This window comes from Ziziphus jujuba, chromosome 3, assembly GCF_031755915.1.
Source record: "Ziziphus jujuba cultivar Dongzao chromosome 3, ASM3175591v1".
Classification (NCBI taxonomy): Eukaryota; Viridiplantae; Streptophyta; class Magnoliopsida; order Rosales; family Rhamnaceae; genus Ziziphus; species Ziziphus jujuba.
Genome location: NC_083381.1, coordinates 33,304,818 through 33,328,894, shown reverse-complemented (window position 1 = coordinate 33,328,894; position 24,077 = coordinate 33,304,818). Strand labels below are relative to the sequence as shown.

The 24,077-nt window shown below is 34.1% G+C and overlaps 1 protein-coding gene across 4 annotated transcripts; it reads left to right on the top strand.

The window, feature by feature from the left end:
* Positions 1–3,468: 3,468 nt before the first annotated feature.
* LOC107433431 (uncharacterized) lies at positions 3,469–23,322 on the top strand. Of its 4 annotated transcripts, none has more exons than XM_048478277.2 (11): positions 3,524–3,785; positions 3,961–4,044; positions 4,493–4,717; positions 4,806–5,010; positions 20,447–20,537; positions 20,633–20,778; positions 21,450–21,693; positions 21,780–21,884; positions 21,973–22,155; positions 22,242–22,446; positions 22,595–23,322. In XM_048478277.2, the coding sequence occupies exons 3-11, from the start codon at positions 4,498–4,500 to the stop codon at positions 23,080–23,082; spliced, it is 1,887 nt and encodes a 628-aa protein (XP_048334234.1). In that variant the 5' UTR covers positions 3,524–3,785; positions 3,961–4,044; positions 4,493–4,497; the 3' UTR covers positions 23,083–23,322. The 4 variants fall into 4 exon arrangements, with proteins under 4 accessions (XP_015900202.2, XP_048334234.1, XP_015900205.2 ...); XM_016044719.4 differs by having other exon boundaries at positions 3,525–3,785; positions 4,423–4,717; XM_016044717.4 differs by having other exon boundaries at positions 3,528–3,591; positions 4,423–4,717.
* The last annotated feature ends 755 nt before the right edge of the window (positions 23,323–24,077 follow it).

The window sequence follows — 24,077 nt, the reverse complement described above, 5'->3', positions numbered from 1 at the left end:
GAACAAGAGGTCTACGGTGAAGATTTTTCTTTCCATATATGCCTCTATAAGATGGTGGTTCTGTCAGAAACATCAATCTTTTATCGAAGAAATAGAAACCTGGCTTTGTTAGAGTGGTTTGGTAAGAATGTCCATGAGCTGATGGCGAGTGGAAATATGAGCTACACGAAGAGAGTCAACAGCAACTTGATCACACACAAATTGAAAGTCATTACCCAAATGTTTCATACGTGAGTGGAAAACAGGGTTGGCACATATGTAGGTGGTGCTCAAGTTCTCACAGAAAATAGTGGGACAAGTCGGTAGTTTGATGCCGAGTTCATGTAGTGAGTGCACAACCCAAGAAAGTTCAGCACTGGTTGAGTCAACCGTCCTATATTCTGCTTCAGTTGAGGAGCCAGCAAAAAACTATTGCTTCTTGGAGCACTATCAAATGGGATGGCAACCAAGAAATAAAACAAAAGCCGAACACTGAGTTATAGTGATCTCTGTCAACAACTCAATTAGAGTCCGAAAGAGCTGTTAGCTGAAATGGTGGCCATTTGGATAGATGAGGGCCACAGTAGAATGTGTGTTTCAGATAACGAAGCAACCTTTTAGCAGCAGACCAATGGGTTTGCATACGTACGTGCATATACTGGGCTGATATGTTGACTGCAAACCCAATGTCCAGATGTGTGATGGGACAAATATTGAAGGGAGCTAATGACCTTATATTCAGTAGCATTAACAAAGGGAGAACCACCGGATAAGAGTAGCATTCTGTAGTGGATATAGATGCAACAGAATCCTTTATACCATCCAGTCTATGTCGTTCCAATAACTCACAAATATACCTGTGTTGAGACAACAATAACAATCCGTTAAATGTGGGGATGACTCCAAGAAATAAATGAAGTTCTGTATATTCAATGTACAACATGATATTTATTAAAAATTTTTGATCAAATATTTTGATACATGGAACCTACATCATTAAGATACAACAAAAATAAAGATATATGTATGCATATTAAATCATGGCCCACAAGCTCTAAAGGGATGGAAATTGAAGATTTTTAGGCTGCTAGCTAGGCTGGCATGTGATATACTCCACCCCCACATTTCACTTATAATAATAAAAAAAAAAATTATTTATTATGATTAATGAATGATCACTATTTAAATAATAATATTTAAAGGATTTATTTTAGAAATTTAATATAAAAAATATAAAATTAAATATCTCAATTAAAATTGATCATACAACCTGATAATATTCACTAACGATGATAAATAACAAGATTCATAATAAATTGTTATTTGTTGTTTAATTAATTATGCCTTAATTATGAATTATGTGATTAAAAGTATGCCACACGTCAAGTAAATTTTTATACAAGTTTTTTTTTTTTTTGGGGCAAATTTTTATACATAATTAATTGAGTATTACTATGTGATTAAACAAAAATTAAGTATTACTATCATCATTGCTGATGATGTAGCCGGTGACATGCTAATTGGTAATTAATATTTAATTTTAACCCCTAGTTACCAAAATTATTAATCGTTATTCATTGCTGATGATGTAGTAGGTGACATCCTAATTGGTAATTAATATTTAATTTTAACCCCTAGTTACCAAAATTATTATTGAATAACTCATTGAGCATGCAAATAGATTTTTCACCGTGAAATAATAGTAACTGGCGCAGTTAGTTCCTAAACTATATCTATAGTTGCACTTTAGTCTTTGAACTTTTTATTTTATTACTTTAGTCTTTAAACTTTAGTTTTTGATACATTATGGTCGCTAAACTATTTATTTTTTATTTATCCATTTTTAGTAGTTTTGAAATGTTCAGTGTATTTTGATGCAAAATGCAAAGATCCTGTAGGGTTGTTTACTTTTCTAATTTTGTCGGTTTTTAGTACAAGTGTATTGCATATCTTAAATATGTTAAAAAATTAGATTAAAAAATAATTTTAGGATCAACATTGTTACCGTAAATGCACTACATGTCGCAAAACTGTAAAAAATTAGATTGAGAATTAGTTTAAGAACCACAGTTCTAATAAGTTTAAAGACTAAAATGCCATAAAAAGAAAGGTTCAAGAATTAAACTACAAACATGAGTATAGTTCAAAAATTAATTGTGCCACTTACCCTTAAATAATATATAAATAGATTGGTCATTGATAATTGGCCTATTTTAAATGATAATTAATGGTAAAAACACTACTTGCAACCTTATTTTACTGCATTAGTTATTATTTCTAATGGAATTTTTAAGCACATATATTGTAATTATTTATAATAATTTTTCTTTTTTATTTTGAAGTTTTAAACTTATGATTTGTAAATATTAATAACTTATCAATTGAATTAATTTTACCGAGCAGAAGTATTATTTGATAATAAATAGTAATTAAAGTTAGAAAAGAAAGCAAATTGACTTGCATTTTAATCCTTGACTCGTGTCTTTTTGGTTAACGATTTGGAATAGCTCAACAGGTGGAGTTTCAAACATTGGTCTCTGTTTTGTCTTTTTTATTTCATTTATTTTAGGGAAAATTTTATTTAAAATCTTTTCATTTTTAGACCTATATTTATAAAAAATTATATTTAAAATTCATCTGTAATTTTTTCAATTAATTTTTATAGTTACCAATCAATTTATGGTAAAATTAAAAAAAAATCTAAATTAAATTTATTCTTTATTTTGCTTTAATATTTTTATTCCAATTTTCTTTGAACTTTATCATAAAGGAAACAGTAGGACCATACAAGAGAAGACAGGAAGATAATATGGAAAGCCAAATGGGAACTGAGGGAGCCTCAAAACGTATATCATATATATAAAAGATGCCGGTCCAAAAAATAATAATAATAATTATAATTATAATACATATAAAAGATTTAGAATTACATAAATCTCCTTCATATAGATTTTGTTTCTTCCTTAAAGTAATTTCACTCATAGACTATAATATGATAATAAATTACTCTCTGTTTTAGATTTGTATTCTACAAACTAATAAATAAACCAAATAGAATGTCAAAGAAGTTTTCTTTCAAAAAAAAAAAAAAATTTGTTTTTGATTGATTGAGGATTGAATGAATATGTTAAATAATAAAATTGTTAATTATACCTCCTCTAAATCATAATTTCTTCATAGTTATAAAATTAACTTGATTCTAACAATATGACTATAAAAAAGTTTTACTATACCTCAATTAAAAACAGTAGAGTTGTAAGTATTAAGAGGACAACCATACCATGCCAAGATAATCAAAAGATTTTTCAACCTACTAATAATTTCATTGAACTATCAATTCAACCAAAAGAATCCAGAAACACAAATAAACAAACAAGATTCAAATAAAAAAATAAATAAAATCAGATAATACACACGATATATGGCAAATATTGGTCCAATGGTGTTTGAGAGTGCATGGAAAGTGGCAAAAAATGGGAAGCAGAGGATTACAGCCCCATCAAAAAAGGTTTCTATAAATTAGACCTCTCTATCTTGTACATCTTCCAAATGGAACTTCACCTTTCTGGATAAGATTCTCTGCCAAATCAAGCAGCCAGCCATTGCATTTTGGTTGTCAGCTGAATTCTTTTTGGTCTTCCGGATAAGCTGTTAATGCTTTCATTTTTTGTTACATTTTTTTGTTTGTACTACTTAATTCTTCATTGCTCTGTCTGTTCACTGAGAAATGCTGGGAATACATGTTTTAGTCTGAATTTTGGATTAGTTGGGAACAGTGCAACTAATTCTTCCAGCGAATAGCAGTGGTAGAAAATGTGACTAGCAAGCTTAGTTGGTTTTTGGGTCTTTTCCATTCTTTAGAAGCCAAATGCTCCAAATTATAAATTCAGCTGATTAACATTTTCTAAAGCTAGTGTTTTGATTATTATTAATTTTGCCAAGCTCTTGTTATAGTTTGATTTTTTTCTTTTGTGTTGGAAGGGACTTTTTCAAGCCCAAAATTGTCTCTGGAGAATGTGACTTTTCCACTTGAGAAATGGGAACTTTTTAGTTCTTTATTATAATGTAAGGATAGTTTGATTCGTTTGTCTGGGCATTTATTGCTTCTGTTGATGTTTTTTCTAATTCTTTTTTTCATTTTCTTTTTATCCAGCTATTAGCTTTTGCATTTGCATTTAAACTCATAGAATCATTATATAGCTGGTTTATAGTTTCCTTCGAGCTTAAACTTTTAAGATTATGTTTTTTAATTTTGTGGTAGATCTTTTCTTTGAATTTTCTCATCCCATTAATGTTAGATTTTCTCTGACTTAAATCTAAATTATACTTATCTGAGATTTATATAGGCACTTTTTTACAATTTTTCTCTGTTTATTGAGTTTGTATTTTTCTTTATTTTTTATCTTTTTTATGGTATTACTGATTATAAGTAATCATTCTCAGGTCCTGAACTTGGTTTCTAACTGGTAATTTGATTTTATGATTGTGTATGCTGTGACAAATTTGGGGTCAGAAAAAATGGCAAGAATTCCCCACTTGTTGATGGGGCTTTTGGTATTAAGTTGCTTGGGGGCAATATCTGATGCAAAATACACCAAATACAGAGACCCAAAACAGCCATTAAATGCTCGAATAAAGGATCTATTGAAGCGGATGACTTTGGAGGAAAAGATCGGCCAAATGGTGCAGATTGACCGTACAGTTGCTTCATCTGAGGTGTTGAAGAAGTATTTTATTGGTAATAATCATTACCAGCATCTGGTTTTTTGATCTAGCAGCTATAAGTGAACTGCATGTTTTTTTTTACTGAATGATATGTTGTGCAGGTAGTGTATTAAGTGGGGGAGGTAGTGTTCCAGCTAAACAGGCGTCACCGGAGACTTGGATTGATATGGTGAATGACTTTCAAAAGGGTTCTTTATCAACCCGACTCGGAATTCCGATGATTTATGGAATTGATGCTGTTCACGGCCACAACAATGTGTACAAAGCGACGGTCTTTCCTCACAATATCGGGCTCGGTGCTACCAGGCAAGTACATGCTACTATTTTCCATGATGAGAATTACCAACTCATGAACAAATTAAGATCTTATTGGTTCAGTTCAAATAATAAAAAGGATGAATTTTGCTTGTATGCATATGCCTGTCATTGTGTTTAAGTAGATCTTAGTATTATATGTTTATGAAATTTAGAAAAATTGAAGAATAAGAATGTACTAAAATTTCCATGGTCAATCTTATGGTGTAAGAATAATGTTGATGCATGAATTTGAACCACCGTATTCCACCGTGTAATGAAGCTGAAACCTAGATGTCACCTGCAAAACAATGAGAATGTGAAGATTTGGGGCACTGGTTGTGATACAGCTAAAAATAATTCGACGATTAGTCAGATGATGATCTTTGTATGCCAAAGATAAATTTTAGGGTTATATTATATGTACTTGGTCCTTAAAGAATTATGATGCATATACAGAACATTGGCATTGATTTTCTTTTTCCTCAACGAAATCAGCTCACTAAACCCTAATGGGTTTGGACCACTGAGCTTAGAATTACGAAAATAATAATTTTCTTAATTCATATGATTTAGACGATCTTGCTAGGTGGATTTTTCTAGATTCAATAAATAACCGACATAAATCATGTACTTTGATGAAGTATTCTCTCGGACAATTTTAGAAAGCCATAACCACCACTTCTCTAATGATCTGAGACTATCACTACGATGATTCATTTAGCTCGTCAGAATTCCAATAAATAATTACATCTCAAACATCTATCTTTGAAAAAACTCTTTAAAAATTACAATGCAATCACCATTCAAGGTCCTATCAATTTTAAAGGAAGATTTATTGGAATTAAAATCTTACTCACATAGTTAACGCCCCACTCTTTTGAGTAAAATATTCATTTTTAGGAGTGCGAGTAATTTTGAGAAGAAAATGTATTGTCTCCGGCATGAATTATGCGTGAAATATCATATAGAGAAATCTTATGACTTCCTAGGCAATCCGAGACAAAATTCGTACTTATCATTCCACATGTATCTCATCCCAATCCTCACCCTATTACCATATACCAATCTTATAAATTTTGAGTCTAAGTTCTAACAAATTCTCTAAGTCACTTACCATAGAGGTAATGACTTCTTACCAAGATAAACATAAATAATTTAAAGTCCATCCTAGTTCTAAAATAAAACCTATCTTCACTCCAAGATGGGAGTTGCACATTCTTTAACGAAAGAGCCGTTTATCATGCACACATCATTAAGACATTGGTCCTGGCTCGACAACTTATTACAGTACCCGAAATATAGTATTTAATGGGCCCTTTCAAATCAACAATCTCAAAACTTCAACTGTCGATAAATAATTTTAGACCTAAATCTAGACCATCAAAACAAGGTATTTATATCCTTTCTCAACTCCACTCCTTCACTTTGATCTACCATAAGCAAAACTCTTGTATTTCTACATTTGCTAAACATCTAGAGAGCCAACTATTCCTGAAGGAAAAAACAGAGAGAAGAAAAAACCTCTCTTAATTCTATTGAATAATATGAATTACATCAATTTTTAAATAGAACAAAGCATAAGGCTCAGCTCTTAGAATTAAGGAGTAGAAATATTAACAGAAAGAAAAAAAGGAAAAAACTAAAAATGAAAATATCCTAAAATTTGAATAATTCAAATTCTAATTTCCTGATGCTATGGGATCAGATTTTCTAACTTTCCTACACTCCCCCTCAAGTTGGTGCATAGATGTCAATCATGCCTAACTTGCTTATCAAATGGTCAAAGTTAGGTCTTACAAGCCCCTTAGTCAAGATGTCCGCTGTTTGCTGACTAGAAGGCACGAACAGCAAGCAAATAGTCCTAACTTCAAGTTTTCCTTAATGAAGTGTCGATCAATCTCAATGTGCTTTGTCTTATCATGCTGGATAGGATTGTGAGCAATACTTATTGTAGCCTTGCTGTCGCAGTACAACTTCAGATGAAGCTCCACAGTCTTCTTGAGTTCTTCTAGGATTCTGTATATCCACAATACCTCACAGATCCCTTGAGCCATTGCTTTAAACTCAGCCTTTGCATTACTTTTGGCAACAACACTTTGCTTCTTACTTCACTAGGTAATCAAGTTTCCCCACACAAAAGTGCAATACCCTGAAGTATATCTCTTGTCAATCACTGAACCTGCTCAATCTGCATCAGTAAATACCTCAACACCCCTTTGATTAGTCTTTTTGAAAAATAGATATTTTCCAAGAGTAGACTTCAAATATCTCAAAATTCGGTAGACCACCTCAATGTGTTCTTCATAAGGCGTGTGCATGAATTGACTAACAACACTAATTAAGAAGGCAATATCTGGTCGAGTATGGAATAAATAGATTAGTTTCCCAACCAATCTCTGGTATCTACCGGTCTCAACAGGAACATTTCCCTCTTCCTAAACCTTTACATTGGGATCCATGGGAGTTTTAGCTGGTCTGCAACCACTCATCCTAGTTTCCTTCAAAAAATCAAGGATATACTTTCGTTGAGAGACAACAATTCCTTTCCTTGAACGAGTAACTTCCATGCCAAGAAAATATCTTAGCGCTCCCAAATCCTTGATCTCAAATTCTCATGCAAGGCTCTTCTTCTGTCTTTCCATCTCAATCACATTATTACCTGTGAGAATAATTTCATCAACATAAACTATTAGCACAGTAAAATTTCATTCAGAATAGAACTTGAAAAACAAGGTATGGTAAGAATGTCCTTGAGAATATCCTTGTTTTCTGACAGATTATGTGAACTTCTCAAACCAAGCCCTTGGAGACTGTTTTAGACCATACAAGTACTTCTTTAGCTTGCACACTTTTGAGCCAAATTTCTCCTAAAAGCCCGATGGACTATCCATGTACACCTCTTCCTCCAAGTCACCATTGAGAAAGGCATTCTTTACATCTAGTTGTTATAAGGGCCAATCCAGATTAGCAACAATAGATAGAAGTACTCTCATCATGTTCAATTTTGTAACAGGAGTAAAAGTCTCAGAGTAATCAATGCCATATGTTTGGGTAAATCGCTTAGCTACCAACCTAGCCTTGTATCTTTCCACTGAACCATCAGAGTTGTATTTCACAGTGAAAATCCATTTACAGCCCACAGTAATCTTCCCTGCTGGTAATGCCTCAACACTTCAAGTATTGTGTTCTTCTCAAGAGCTCTTATCTCTTCAAGCACTGCTTCCTTCCACTTTGGAACTTTTAGAGCCTCTTGTATACTGTTAGAAATTTCTAGACTAGACAACTGAGAGGTAAAAGCAACAAGAGATGAAGACAATTTCAAGTATGACACAAATTTAGACAGCGGATGACCAGTATAGGATCTAACCCTTTTACGAAGAGCTATAGGAATGTGGAAATCGAAAGACTTAGACTGATTGTTTGGAAGAGAAAGGGAATTACCTATAATAGTTGTTGATTTGTCCTCGGGTTGGAATCATGGCCGTGCTGTAGAGTCAATTCATCTTTCCTTTTCTTACAATTCATCTTTCCTTTTCTTATGATTCTTCTTTAAGTAAACAATCCCTTTCCAATTTTAGTCACCTTCCTTGAATCTATTACCGGTTGCTTTAGTAGAATTATCATATTTTGACATTATAGTAGGCTATCCCTTATTTTTGGTTTCCAAAGGTTGTTTGTCAAAATTTTGATTTTCAAATGTAAGTCCAAAAGGTTGTTTGTCAAAATTTTGATTTTCAAATGTAAGTCTAGACTCGGGAGAAACATCACTCATAGTGAGAGGAGTTTCAAGGAATGAATCTTGGCCATTTGCTATAGGTGTAGAGGTACTAGGCTCAGAATCTTATGAGAGAAACACATCATCTGAGAGAAAGAAATTGCCAGAGTTAACAAAGGAATCCTCCTTAAAATTCTCCCCCTGAAGATGAATATCCTTAAAAAATGGTTGTTTTCAAAAAATGTGACATATATTGTGATGAATTTTTTTTTTTTATATCGGGTCAAAATATTTATAGCCTTTCTGAGTTAGGGAGTAACCAATAAATACACATTTTATAGCTCTGGGCCCAAGTTTTCCAATTTTTCTATGTTCATGAACAGAAGTTGTACAACCAAATATTTGTAAAGGTAAATCAATAGAAAGTCCAGCAGCTGAAAAACAATTTGTGAAAACTTGGAAAGGAGTTTGAAATTGTAAAATTTTGGAGGGCATTATGTTTATTAAGTATGCAGTAGTTAAAACATTATCTCCCCACAGATATTCAGGAACTTTAGATGCAAAAAGTAATGTATGAGTCACCTCAAATAGATGTTTATTTTTTCTTTCAGCAACACCATTCTGTTAGGGTGTATCAATGCAAGAACTATGATGAATTATTCATTTTTCAAGAAAAAAATTTCCCAAGAACATGATAAAATACTCTTTCCCATTATCACTTCTGAAAACTTGTATGTTAGTCTGAAATTGAGTCTGCATTATATTGTAAAATTTTTAAAAACCCATTTAGCCTCTAATTTTTCTTTCAATAAATAAACCCAGCAAAGTCGAGTATGATCATCCATAAATATGATGAACCATCTCTTATTAGAAGGTGTGCTTATATTATTAGGACCCTAAACATCACTGTGAATAATAGTGAAAGGTTTTGATAGTTTATATGGTTGTGAAGGAAAAGATGTACAATGATGTTTTACAAATTCACAAATTTCACAATGAAAAAAAGATGGGTCTTTATTTTCAAACAACTTAGGAAACACATGTTTTAAATATTTGAAACTTGGGTGGCTTAATCTTAAATGCCATAACATAATATTATTATTAGTAGAAACAAAAATATATTAAAAGCAAGAACTTATTTGTTTAGATTGTCGCCTTGATTTAGATCCATCATTAAAGAAGTAGAGTCTTTTACTCTGTTTAGCACTGCCAATCATCCTCCCCGAAGTCAAATCCTGGAACACACAATGAGTTAGAAAAAATTAGTTTGACAATTTTGATCACAGACTAGCTTACTGACGGAAAAAGTTTACAAGGAAGTTTGGGAACGTGAAGAACATCATGAATAGTGAGTGATGGAGACACTACAATAGAACCTTTCCCTGTAATCTTGAAAGAGAGCCATCTGCAATCTTAATTTTCTGGTTACTTGCACATGGACTATATGAAGAAAAAAGGTTTAACAACCCTGTCATATGATTGGTTGCACCTGAATCGATGATTTAGGTGTGACCAAAGTTGACACTAATGAGAGTTGCTTTCAAGTAATTATCTTTTTTATCTGATGAACAAGAAGGAATTTTTTGAAACTCGAGAAGTTTGTATAGTTGGTTTATCTGCTCCTTAGTGAAAGGAAATGAACTTGAAGAAGACTGCTACTCTTGATCTGAGACACTACCCTTAAGTGCACGCCCCCCCCACCAGACTTCTTCTTTCAGTTTTAAAGATTGCCATGAATTTTCCAGCATGTTTCCTGCGTGTGCCATGGGCATTTTCTATGGTCGCACCATGGTCGTTTAGATTGCTTACCATCCTTTTTCACTTCCTCCTGAAAACCCCGAGTTACAAGAGTAGAACTTTCTACTTCCAAGTTAGTAGTAATAGGAACAAATTTGTTGTTAAGCATCACACTTTGTCGTGCTTCTTCTCTCTAAACTTTTGAGAAGACCTCACAAATTGTTGGCATAGGAGTTTTCCCTAAAATTTGACCTTGTACCACATCTAACTCCATCTTAAGCCAAGAATATGAAGACATGATCATTCTCCCATTGTTTCATAAACCGGACATTATCATTCGCGCACTCCCAGATATTTAACTCCTTCCATAGGGTCATTAACTCGTTGTAGTAGGAGGTTAAATCTCGGTCACCCTATTTCGTATGCCAATGTTTGGATTTTAAACTAAAAATCTGCGAAGAATTCTCTATATTGGAATACATATCCCTGACTACTTCCCAAACATCTTTAGCCTTCGACAAGAACATTAAAATCTTGCCAATTGCAGGTTCAATTGAATTCACCAACTATGCAATAATCAAAGAATTTTTTGATCTTCAAGTCTTAAGAGATGAATATCCATCTGCAGGTTTTGTCATTTCTCCTGTCAGATATCCATGCTTCCCCTTGCCTTCCAAGATCAAATGAATAGTTTGCGATCATTCTGTGCAATTTTTTTCCATTTAGACAGTGGATAGTCAATTGGAGCGAATTAATGGACCCGTCCAAACTATTGAACGGGATGTTAAGAGTTCAGATTTAAACTTGCAGTGCTATCCCCTGAAGTCGCTGAGTCTTTGTTGGTCGAACCGGTTAAAGCCGTCTTCCATAGATTTTGGCTTGCCATAGATAATCCCTAGATCAGAACATGTCTCTGATACCATGGAGGAAAAAACAGAGAGAAGAAAAAAAAAACCTCTCTTAATTCTATTGAATAATATGAATTACATCAGTTTTTAAATAGAATAGAGCACAAAACTTAGCTCCTAGAATTAAGGAGCAGAAATATTAACAAAAAGAAAAAAAGGAAAAAAAACTAAAAATGGAAATATCCTAAAATTTGAATAATTCAAATTCTAATTTCTTGATTCTATGGGATCAGATTTTCTAACTTTCCTACAATTCCATTTTCATTTTTCAAGCAAACAAATACCCAAAATCATATTTTATTGCTACAATTTGCCATTATTGGTGACTCTGAAGCAATTTATGGTGTAGATAGGTCCATCTCTAGGAGTTTCAAATCGTTCCTTACTCTCTATCAAAAAACCAAAAAGATCCAAATCCATTCTTTGCTATTTCCTAATGAGTTAATCTTTTCGATCCTAAAATCATTTTAAATTCTTCACTTTCCTATTTATAACTATTCATTCCTATTTAGAGAAAACCTAGGATCCATTAGAAATTTAGGCCAAGAAAAACTTGAAGTTTTTGCTAAGTTTTTCTATAAGATATAACCATCCTTGAACATTGCTAGTATTAGACAATATGTCCTCCTTAGGATCTGAACAAACTTTCTAGACAAATAGATGAATACTAGGGTTTGAAATGAGACCCATAAGCAAGATTGAATTCAAGAGTAGTTTATATGATACATCTATAAATAGCACCTCAACAAGATATGTCCATAGCACTATTAATACATCTAATGTAAAAGTTGATAATCAAATATACAATTCAAGAGAGACGAGCTCCTTTAGAATAGCAAGGAGATGTAATTATGAATGAGGGTGAGGAAGACATAGCCTCAATTTCCATGGTAGGTCCAAGTTAGCCCACTCGTTGAAAGAAAGGCAAGCCCAAAATAGACCTTGCTTGCTGTAAATCAAAAGTAATCAAGGGAGGTTTGAGAATGATCGAAGTTGAGGACAATTTAAGAGATCTAATTTTAGAGTGAGCTAGGGAGGATGAGAATGCCCTTTCCTTTCATGAAGGGTTCACTTACTTTTATGAAGATGCTTTCCAATTAATGCTTTATCTTCCCTTGTCACTAGTTGTCTGACATTTTCTATTCTATTTTGACCTCACCCCAGCTTAATTGATGCGTAATAGTGAAGAGTTCTCTTCGATTTAGAAATTTTATCCCATGTACATAAAATCAATATAGATACTTGGATAATTCTCAATTATTGTACTTTAAAAGAAAACACGATGAAAAACATAGATATCAACCTCATGCAACTAGGGGGATGAAACTTTTTTCACTGCACTTTTTCATCTAACAAGTAATGGCAATCCGAATACTTCTTTGCTGGTGGCAATTGAGGTCAAGACAAGTCCAAATCGTTTTCCAGGTCCATAAGGAGTACCTAGAACTTAAATTTAGGTAGTTGTAGTGAAATAAATTTTATATAAGTGATATCCATGAACTTACTTTGCTCTATTTCTTTTAGATTGCAAACTAAACCAAGCTCCTGATGCATTCTCCAAGCAACAAAAGTTTGTGATTAACAAACTTGAAGGAAGTGGAGAGTTGGACCTTAAAGACCTCATCTCTAGGAAAATTTGATTTATTGTAGGCTAATTAAACCTGGACCTTCCATGCCAACAGGTATTCCTCTTAGACCAATGCTTGCTTTCAAAGCTCCTCTGATCTTTTGCACTGTATATTGGATTCATTTGATCTCGTTCCTACCTGTTACTAGAATGTTTGGCCTAACTTCTTTCCCAAAATCTTAGAAATGACTAAAGTAAAGAGCATGGTAGCTATGAGGCCGTCAACCTCTTAGACACATCAAGATGCTAAGGTTATTAAGACTCGCCAAGAAAAGATTAAGAAGTCTAAAACTGATATAAGTAAGATAGCTGATGTAGTGCCTTTACTAGTTGAACACCCAATCATTCTACCTTGACCCATTCCACTGATCACATAGATGACACCCAAGAAAAGGGCAATTGATCTTACAGACGATGGACCACAATCCAAAAAAATCCATGAAGGATGGTTCCAAGGGAAATGGGAAGACTGCCATCACTTTTCTAAAATAATACCTCATTTTGTCATTCTAATGATGACTGTGAGGAGATGAGCTAAGCAATTATTACTTCGAGAGATCGAGGAAAGAACGTCAATAAAGTTAAGTAGAGAGATCGCCTCCATGAGTCTTTTGGTAATTCTAACATTCCACTAACTTAGAGTTAGAATACCTAACACTCTTGTCTTTTTAGATTGCCCAAGAAGTTGCTGTGGCAATCGAGAAATCGAAAAAAAATCTCCAAAGAAAAGGAGAAAATGGAAAAAGATTTACTCTCAACCAAGGATAGCTACAACTTTGCCTTCACATGATGGAAGAAAACCAAGGAGGAAAGGAAAAAAAAAATATTCAAGGAGCTTAAGGAACTTAAGAAAGACAAAGTTGAGATTGTATTTTATCTTGACAGAGGCTGAAAAGAAAGAAAGTGAAGCAGCTAAGGGAGATCTAATGCAACTTACTGAGATTGAACAACTTAGAAGATCACTTAGAGTTGCTCATAAGAAGATCAAGAAAGCTAGGAAGGCATCCAAGAAGAATGTCAAGGGATCTCAGTTGCCTACCATGATGGCAAAATATGTTACGACAAGGATCCTGGTGCTGCATGGTCTGACCTAACCATGAACTAAGACAATGAACAATTCTCAATGTTAGACATGTCAATTGAGTAATAGGACACATAAGAGCTTGAGATGAAATAGATAGCGAGAATAGAGCCAAGGGTCTTGCTGCCAAGGGTGATGCTGAAGAATGAAGATGTTGCAATTGTTCCTAAGATGGACAAAGCCAAGGCTAAAGCGGTTAGAAAAACCCTTGCAAATTGATTTAATTTTATCATATGCTCATATTTTTATTTATGAACAATTGCTCATTTATGAGCACATTTATTTACTGTAAATATATTTTACCCCAATTAGGGCTTCTTAACTTATAATTTTATTTGCTGAATCTTAATATCATCATCGAGTCAATCTAGCCGAGGAGATGCTTTACACAATCCAAGTAAAACACTTAGAAATATTTTAAGCATCTAGTTATTCAATGAGTAAATGATGTATATCATAGATGAACTTTTTGAGGCATATTATGAAGTAACAAATTTGAGGAAGCTATAGGTGATTGAAATGCAAATATATAATTTAGAAAGGCACATTATCTTAAACAGATAGTTAACTAATTTTGAGAGATTCACTTAGATGTTTTCTCTTGATTTCTAAAAATATACCTTCAGATTTTTCCAAGGCATTGTTCACATAATATTTGCAATCAATGTTAACTTGAGGCCAAAATTAAGAAAGTTAATTGCAAACAAATATTTAAAAAGGTGCTAAATGTTCTTTTTGAGGACTCCAACTCGAAAGGCATATACATTATGGTTTATATGTGAGTCCAAGAAAGATACTTAGGCATTTATTTATCTAGTAAGATTTCTTGTGGAGCTTCATTCCAAGATTAGCTAGTAGCTTTCCATTTTTATCCACCATCTATCCATTTTCGTTAAAACTTAAATGAGATCCTTTGACCAATCAGTCATATATGAACTTTATAAACTATGTACAGTTCATCATTTTTGCTAGTCAATGACTAGCTTGTAGTTTTCTTTAATTGGAAAGGATTAACACCAAACCATCTAGCTTGTAGTTCTTTGGTTCATGGTTGCTTGTCAATGTTCCATACTATGACAGCTTATAGCTATAATAGACCAAGTCAGATTAACAGTGTCATATCGAATCATTTTTGTTTGGAAGCCATGAATCAAGGTAAACATACAAACTATGAAATGAATGAGTGAAAATACTGAGTTTTTATTAATTTGAAAATGCAAGATGTGGGATTAGTGTATTTCTAACAAAATAAATAAGGCAGAATACTAAAATTTCATGTTCATGTAATGCTAAGACATTAGTTAGAAAAAGAGCTGGTGTGAAAGATTTAAAGGTTCTCAAAGTTCTAACAGTGAGGTACATCTTTCACCTCCATGTTTTGCAGTCTATAGGCACCAATTCTGAAGAATGAGGTGACTTGATAAGGTCCTCAGTTAGGTCCCAATTTTCCAACGTTCAACTCCTGAATGTTCTAAAAGATCTTTCTAAGTACAAGATCTTGACCTCAAACTATTTAGTCTTTCACATAATATTGTAACATTGTGCTTCAAATCATTTATATTTGGATAGTTAAATAGTCATTGCCTCTCTTTTTTCCTCAATCTTATCCTATGATTGCTTTGTTATTGATTGATTTAATTTTTCTAAAGTTCCATTAGTTTGAAGTGTCTTTTTAGATACCTTAACAGTGCCATTCATTTCCATATGCCAATGAAAAAGGCATGTAATCTACTGGAGCTCTAACGATTGTCTTGTAGGATTAGAGTACTCTAAATAACTCCTTAGCCCATTTCTTTTTGCTTACTCAAGTCACTTCTTTGAAGTGTTGAGGATTTTTTTTATTAGTTGCCTCAACTTGCCCATTCCTTTGGGGGTGTCCTGAAGTTGAACATTTGATATTTATCTCCCATTGGAATGGAAGTCTTTTTATTTTGTACTAATGAATTGAGACCCATTATCTAAGACAATTACCCTTATAAGTCTAGACTTGTAAATGATATTCTTTTAGATGAAATTCAGCACATCTGAATCTTTGATATTAAAGTAAGCTTTTCCCTCTACATACTTAGAAAAGTAATCAATCGCTATCAAGATAAACTTCTTTTGCCTTGGTGTCATGGGAAGAGATCCAACCATGTTGAGCCCTCATTGGATAAATAGCCAAGGATTAAAGATGGAAGTGGGCTTGCTGGAAGGTACATGATGTAACAGAGTAAACTTCTAATACTTCTCACATCCCCTAATTTATTCTTTTGAATCCTTTAATACCATGGGCTAATAAAATCATTGTAACATTATTCTCCTTATCGTTGCTCTTTTCCTATAGTGATTACCACATTTTCCCTTATACATCTTGGCCATGACTTTAAAGGCTGATTTTGGTCTGTGACATTTGAGTATGACCTTCATTAGTGGTTATTTCTAATCATATAATATTTGCTACTCTAATCCTTAGCTTTCTAGCCTCTGATTTGTTTGAGGGAGCGTCCTATCTACAATGTAATCGATGATCTCTCGAGTCCAGCTCTTCGCATATTATTCCACGTTCATCACTCTCTCTTCCTTGGCAAGCTTTCATCACTCTCTCTTCCTTGGAAAGCTTCTGTCAAACAATATCTCCACTAGAATGGACCTCTTGTCAATCATCAGCACATCAAAGGCAATGTTTACCATGGCATTTGCGTGGCTATTCTCATCCTTAGGAAGTTGCTAAAATTACACCTTTTTTTTTTTTAATAAATTCTTAATCATCTCCTTAACTTTACTAAGCTAAATTGTCATATTTAGATCATTGGCCATATAATTGCTATTTACCTAATTAAATATCAGCTGAGAATCACTTAACACCTTTAAAGATGTTCCACTTTGTTAGAGTTACTGATATGAATTCTTGTTGATCCGACCCAAAAAACTCACAGTACGACCCGTTTGGTGAATTTATTTTGAGAGAAAAAATGGGGCTCTATGGTGGTAGCAGAGGTCGAGGGCCAATACAATATATATATATATATATATTTTCAGGGGTTTTCGGATATATTAGTTTTGCCGCTCTATTTGCTTACCTTTTGTACCAATCTTCATAAATAAAAGATTTGCCTCTCTTTACCTGTGGTTTTTTCCCGTTAAGGGTTTTCCACGTAAATCTATGTGTGCTTTGTTTTATTTTATTGTTATTGTTTTTATTCTAATTTTGTAACACACTTGCTCAATCAAATCACAATTGGGGCTTTTGAATAGGATTTTGGATCCACTTGCGCGAATGTTGGATAAGCCATTAGTATATAGAGTCTATTTGAACTTTAAGCTCCTTTCCTTCCTTCCTCATGTCCTCAACTACAACAGTGAATTCTGTGATGAAGTCAGCTAACACTTGAGATTTTATAATTGTTCGAGGAGTGTACCTTATGTAAAATTCTACAAGTTTCGTTGCTAAGGTGCTAACCTTCCTAACTCTAGCTTGTGCGTTATTTTCCTGAGAAGGAAAGTTGTGAGCACTTCGATGGTATGACATTGAAAATAAAGCCTTGCGAGAGGATATGATGAAGGCATAAATCAACTTTTCCATCACATTGTACCGAGTCTTAGAATGTATTAACATCTTGTTGATGAAGAAAATCGATTTCTGCTCTTTTCTTCTGTTCTCGCTAACACTAAGCTAATTGCCTTATTCTAAACTGATAAGTAAAGCTGTAGCACATTTCTTGACTTCTGCTTCACCAACAATGGAGGTGATCCAAGATACCTTTTCAAGTTTTGGAATGCTCCTTCACCTTCACTTGTCCATTCCAAATCCTTAAAACCTTTCAAGATGTTAAAAAACTTATGGCACTTATCAAAGGATCTAGAGATGAACTAGCTTAAAGCTGCAATCCTTCCATTCAATTGTTCCACATCTTTCTTGTTCTGAGGGGATAACATCTTTATTAAAGCTATGCTTTGATTAAGATATTCCTTTTTGTGTGACAGTACATCTTAGGAACATTCGAGATGAAACTCTAAAAGTGCAATTTTTGGGGTTTAAACTCATTTAATATTTCTCTAGAATTTTAAATGTTTATCTTAAATGCTTAATGTGATCCTTAGCTTTTAATGACTTCACTAACATGTCATCAATGTAGACCTCCAATATTTTTCCAATTATAGACCTTCGTTAATTTTGAACATTTTGTTCACAAACCATTGATAAGTCGCTCCAACATTTTTCAATCTAGAGGGCATTATTTTATAGTAATAAACTCACCTTTTAATCATGAATGATATCTTCTCTTGATCGTTAGGATGCATCAAGATTTGATTGTATCTTGAGAAAGCGCTAAAAAACTCATCAACTCATGCTAGGCATTGTGTCTACCATCAAATCAATCATTTGATGAAGGAAATTGTCCTTGGTGCATGCTTTGTTCAGATCTGTGAAGTCTATGCATGCCCTATTCTTGCCATTCTTCTTCTTTACCATGGCCACATTCACCAACCAATTTAGATATCGCACTTCACAGATCATGTCATTTACTTCTAGTCGATGCACCTGTTCATTAATTACTTGGTTTCTCTGAGGATCGAATTTTCTTCTGTTGTGCTTCATTGTTTTGAATTGTAGAATATGTTTAATGTGTGAATAATCATAGATGGATCTATTCAAGGCATATCAAATGCATCCTAGGCGAAATATTGCTTATGTGCCCTCAGAAAGGTAATCAACTTTTCTCTTAGCTTGGGGCTCAATGTAGTGCCAATTTTCATGGTTTGCTATTCTCGGGGTCTAAAGAAACTTCCTCAACATGATCCATATCATCCTTTTTCACTTCCGTTGTGAGGGCCCTGAGTTCCTTAATTGCTATTTGTCTCTATACATCTTGCCTTTCATAGCAATCGCATAGCATGATCGAGATGTTTTCTGATTACTTCTCAACACTTCAATCTTCTTTCCATTGAGGAATTTTAACATCTGATGGTATGTAGATGGGACAACCTTCATGTTATGAAGCCATGGATGTCAAAGGTTAGCGTTGTATGCTGAGGGCTCATCTACTACCATCATTATTGAGTATACCAATCCTTATTAGTTGTGATGGGCATTACTATAGTCTCAATCTTGGTTCTCCATTGAATCCAACTAAATTCATAGCTTTCTTCTCTTTTGCATTCCCCATGTCACACCTCATTTCTTTGAGAATCTCCAAGAAGATTATATCCATGGAACTACCACTGTCCACCAAAACCCTTTTCACTAATCCCTGATTGAGAGTTCCACCACTAAGGCATCATCATGTGGCATGTGAAGCCTTCTTTGTCCTATTTTGTTAAAGTATTGTCTAAAACTTTTGACGTTGATGAATTGGCCACTCTAGTAAAGGCAAGTTCCACCAATTTAATGCACCTCTTCCTTGCAACCATGTATTGTATGGATCACACACGGAGGAGGTTTTTTTTTTCTCATCCTTATTTCGATGTTCGCCATTGTTTTCCTTTTTTTTTCAATCATGCTCCATGCAAATTGAGCTTTTAAAATCTTCAAAAGCTTCTCAAACGAATTAATCTAGCCGGCGTCCAAACTATAAAGCCATGACAGGGCTAGTCCTTTAAAGCTAGTCGAGAAAATCTTGCATATCACTGCGTCTTTTTTCTCTTCCAAAATCTAGGTTGCCCCCATGGTATTGCAGTATTGTTAGACATGTTCTCTCGAATTTGAGAAATTGTCAAACAACTCAAACTTCGGTAAAACAAAACAAGATGAAAGCTCTTGTATCGACTATCCATTCTGTAAAATATGTCCTTACCAAATTGTTGATGCATGTTCTTCAGTGTGTTGATCTTCTTTCCTCAAATGCTTCACTTCTTGTTGTATGAAATCCCTTAACCCTCAACAATAATAGGCAAATCCCTTGCCTTTTTTTTTTTTTTTCTTTTCTAGCTGATCCTGATCTTTTTTACAACCCCTCTTGATCTTTCTCTTCGGCATCCCTCGATTTTTATCTTTAGGCTGAGCTTTTCGCTGATGCTGTTTCAATTGCCTTATGAGGTTATCCACATCCCTGGATGTTCCATGTGGCCTTTTCTACAAGGATCTTGATGGTGAGAATGCTTCAACCTCTGATTCCTCTCATCCTAATCATGATTCAAGATTTTCAGGCTGAGCTTTTCACCAATGCTGTTTTATTTGCCTACTAAGGTTATCCATGTGCCTGGATGTATCCATATGGCTTTTAGTTCTTCAGAAGTCCAATAAATAATTACATCTTTGATGTTTACCTTAGACAAAACTCTTGGAACACTACAATCCAATCGCCATTCAAGGTCCTATCAATTTTAAGGGAAGATTTATCGGAATTAATCTTAACCACAAAAATAGTATTTGTGACAAAGCTTTCTTCAAACAGGGATCCTAAACTTGTTAAGAAGATTGGAGCTGTGACTGCACTTGAAGTTAGAGCTACAGGCATTCCATATGTTTTTGCACCTTGCATAGCGGTAACACCATTTAATTCGAGCAGTGATCATTAGTATCCAAATTGTCAAATAATTTAAGTTGCAACACATTTATTTAATTTGTTATGTCTGTACAGGTCTGTAGAGACCCAAGATGGGGCCGCTGTTATGAAAGTTACAGTGAAGATCCTAAGATTGTTCAAGCACTGACCGAGATTATATCTGGATTACAAGGGGATATACCTGCTAACTCTCACAAGGGTGTTCCTTTTATTGCAGGAAAGTAAGTATTTTGATCTTTATATTTGGATATTTAAATCTACTTTCCTGAAATGATTTTAAAAACAAAAAGGAAAATGGAAAATATGCTAAAATAAAACATTAGAATTTTGATTCATGGTGAGTATTGGAAATGAAGGCACTTTAGAATTTTTGGCGTAATTTTTTGGCCTTAGCCATAAATGTCCTGTGAAAATGACAGCCGCTCATGCTTCTGAGTTGGAAAAAAAGAAAAAAAAATGGATTGAGTTCATGCCAAGTGCATTTGTGGTCTGCACAGTCAAACGTTCCATTCTTAGTGGTTGTAGCCTTGTAGGAATAATTTTTTCCGTTTTCCTCTCTGCTTTTTCTTTTTTTTTAAATTTATTTATTGGAGGGTGATTATTTGGAAGAAAACATAGATCCAACTGAGACTTCAAAATTTGAAGTTTGACTTGGTGATAGAAGTGCTTGTATGGTCTCCACAATCAAACACAATATTGTTAGTATTCATAGGAATACTTTCTGTTCATTTTCTCCTATTTAGTTTTATTGTCTCCATAAGAGATAATTTATAACTTTTCTGGTTACTTTACTGAAATGCATTGTTGATAATTGTAAAACTCATTTCTTATAACCTTTTCAGTTAACCCTACTGAAATGTCTTGTTAAAACTTGCTATTTCGGCATTAATAGCAAAAAGGTTGCCGCTTGTGCAAAGCACTATGTGGGAGATGGTGGAACAACTGAAGGCATCAATGAGAACAATACTGTGATAGACAGACATGGATTGCTCAGCATTCACATGCCAGCCTACTACAACTCCATTATTAAGGGTGTGGCAACCGTTATGGTCTCATACTCGAGCTGGAATGGAAAGAAGATGCATGGAAACTATGATCTTATCTCCAATTTCCTCAAAAACACTCTTCGTTTTAGGGTACATTTGTCTCGCCATAATGTTTACATGGAATTCTGTCTCGACATAAACAGAGGAAATTTGAAAATACTTTACATTGTTTCCAGGGTTTTGTCATCTCAGATTGGGAGGGTATTGACGGGATTACATCTCCACCTCATGCTAACTACACATATTCCATAATAGCAGGAATCACTGCAGGCATTGACATGGCAAGTGCTTTTATTTTGCTTCATCAAGTTTGCTTCAAGTTTGTGACCTTAATTTTGGTTCTTACTCCGATTATGAGCTACTTTACAGATCATGGTTCCATACAAGTATGAAGAATTCATCAACGGTCTGACCTTCCTGGTTAAAACTAATGTTATTCCCATAAGCAGAATAGAGGATGCAGTGAAGAGAATTTTGCGAGTTAAGTTTGTAATGGGTCTGTTCGAGAAACCATTGGCCGATCACAGTCTGGTTGACAAGCTTGGCAGTCAGGTTAGCTATAAGAAATTTTGAACACCAGCTTTACATGACAAGTATAGGTTGCTAAATCTGCTTTGTGGTAACAATGATCTTAATAGGAACATAGGGAGTTGGCTAGGGAAGCTGTAAGGAAATCACTAGTGCTGCTGAAAAACAGAGAATCTGCAGCCAAGCCATTGCTACCCCTTCCAAAGAAGGCATCGAAAATTCTTGTTGCTGGCAGTCATGCAGACAATCTAGGTTATCAATGTGGTGGGTGGACAATTGAATGGCAGGGATTAAGTGGTAACAATATCACAAGAGGTATATTCAAGCTCTCAAACTCATTATTTTGAAGACCTTGATATTTTGTAGACTGATGATACAGATAAAAGTTAGTTCCTTGTACCAAAAATAAATCCTATCATTTATATCAACTAAAGTTTAACATGAAGACCTTTATCATGGACAGGTACTACAATCCTCTCCGCCATAAAAGATACAGTGGATCCAAAAACTCAAGTGACCTATAAGAAGAACCCGGATGCTAAATTTGTCAAGTCCAATAATTTCTCCTGCGCCATTGTTGTAGTAGGAGAGCATCCATATGCAGAGACAGAAGGTGATAGCTTTAATTTGACAATTCCAGTGCCTGGTCCGAGCACCATTAAAAATGTCTGTGGAGCTGTGAAATGTGTTGTTGTCATAATCTCTGGTCGTCCTGTTGTGATTCAACCTTATCTTCCATCAATAGATGCTCTTGTTGCTGCATGGCTTCCTGGAACTGAAGGACAAGGCGTTGCTGATGTTTTGTTTGGTGATTACGGGTTCACTGGAAAGCTGTCCCAGACTTGGTTCAAGACTGTTGACCAGCTCCCTATGAATGTTGGAGATAAACATTATGATCCTCTCTTCCCATTCGGTTTTGGCCTCACTACCAAACCTATCAAGACCAATTAGTATTTTTTTTTGTTTTCTTTTTTTCCATTTTTTTTGGTTTGTTCCTGAATAAGATGGCCTTGGTAGGGCTATATCTGGATCAGGCAATAGAAATAGGAAAGTCAACTGCTGGATCTGTGTCTCCAAAGACAAGATTATTGTTATGTTTGGTTAGATAATGGTAAGAATAAAAATTATTTGTTGTTATGTTTCATTAAATATTAATATGAATAAAAAAAATTAATCATATTTTTAATTCAATATTTATATCTGCATGGCAGAGCCAGAGCATCCATTTTAAGAGCGCTGCTTCACATAACAAGTCATGACAGCACAAAATACAGAATTTCTTTTATCTATAACCAGTTAAAAATTCTCGCAACCAGTGAGATTCCTCATAGCATAAAAACCAAAAACGAAAAAGAAAAAAGAAAAATAAAAAAGAATTTTTCCAATATATGAAGGAAGAAATCTTACTGTTTCTTGAAAAGTCAAAATGGTCATCTTAGATAAACAACATACTAGAGCCGTTTTGAGATAAATTGTACTTTTCAGCACTGGAAGGAAAAAAAGCATATTAAAGGTTTGCAATTAATGCTTGTAAATTTAGTATTAGAGATTTAAAACAACTTTCATTGCGCTTGTAAATTTAATATTAGAGTTTTCAAACAACTTTCATTGCCTTTGGCCTGAAACTCTTCTAAAGGTCTCACTCTCTCTGCATTTTACGTCTAAAACAATGCGTCTAGTGGGTTTTTGGAAAATGCTATGTCTCACCATCTTTAGCTAAAAGTTTCTTGCTCGAATACAAAAGCTTTTATTAGAAATTGTCTGAACACCACTAGAAGTTATTTGTGAACCTTTAAAACCATATGCAGCTTTTTAAAAATCCTGCCAAACAGTGCCCTAGACTTTGCTTCTGCTCCTTTTTCTCAACTTAAATACGGATAAAATAAGTTACACTCAAGCTTCCAGTGACCTTTAAAATAAAGCATCATTCAGCAAACCAAGTATCT

Bases quoted from the DNA above. Each gene is read 5' to 3' on its own strand.
- LOC107433431 (XM_016044716.4), top strand. From the start codon at position 4,459: ATGATTGTGTATGCTGTGACAAATTTGGGGTCAGAAAAAATGGCAAGA. The intron at 20,779-21,449 runs GTAAGTATTTTG...CGGCATTAATAG, and splicing joins GTTCCTTTTATTGCAGGAAA to CAAAAAGGTTGCCGCTTGTG. The intron at 22,447-22,594 runs GTATATTCAAGC...TATCATGGACAG, and splicing joins TGGTAACAATATCACAAGAG to GTACTACAATCCTCTCCGCC.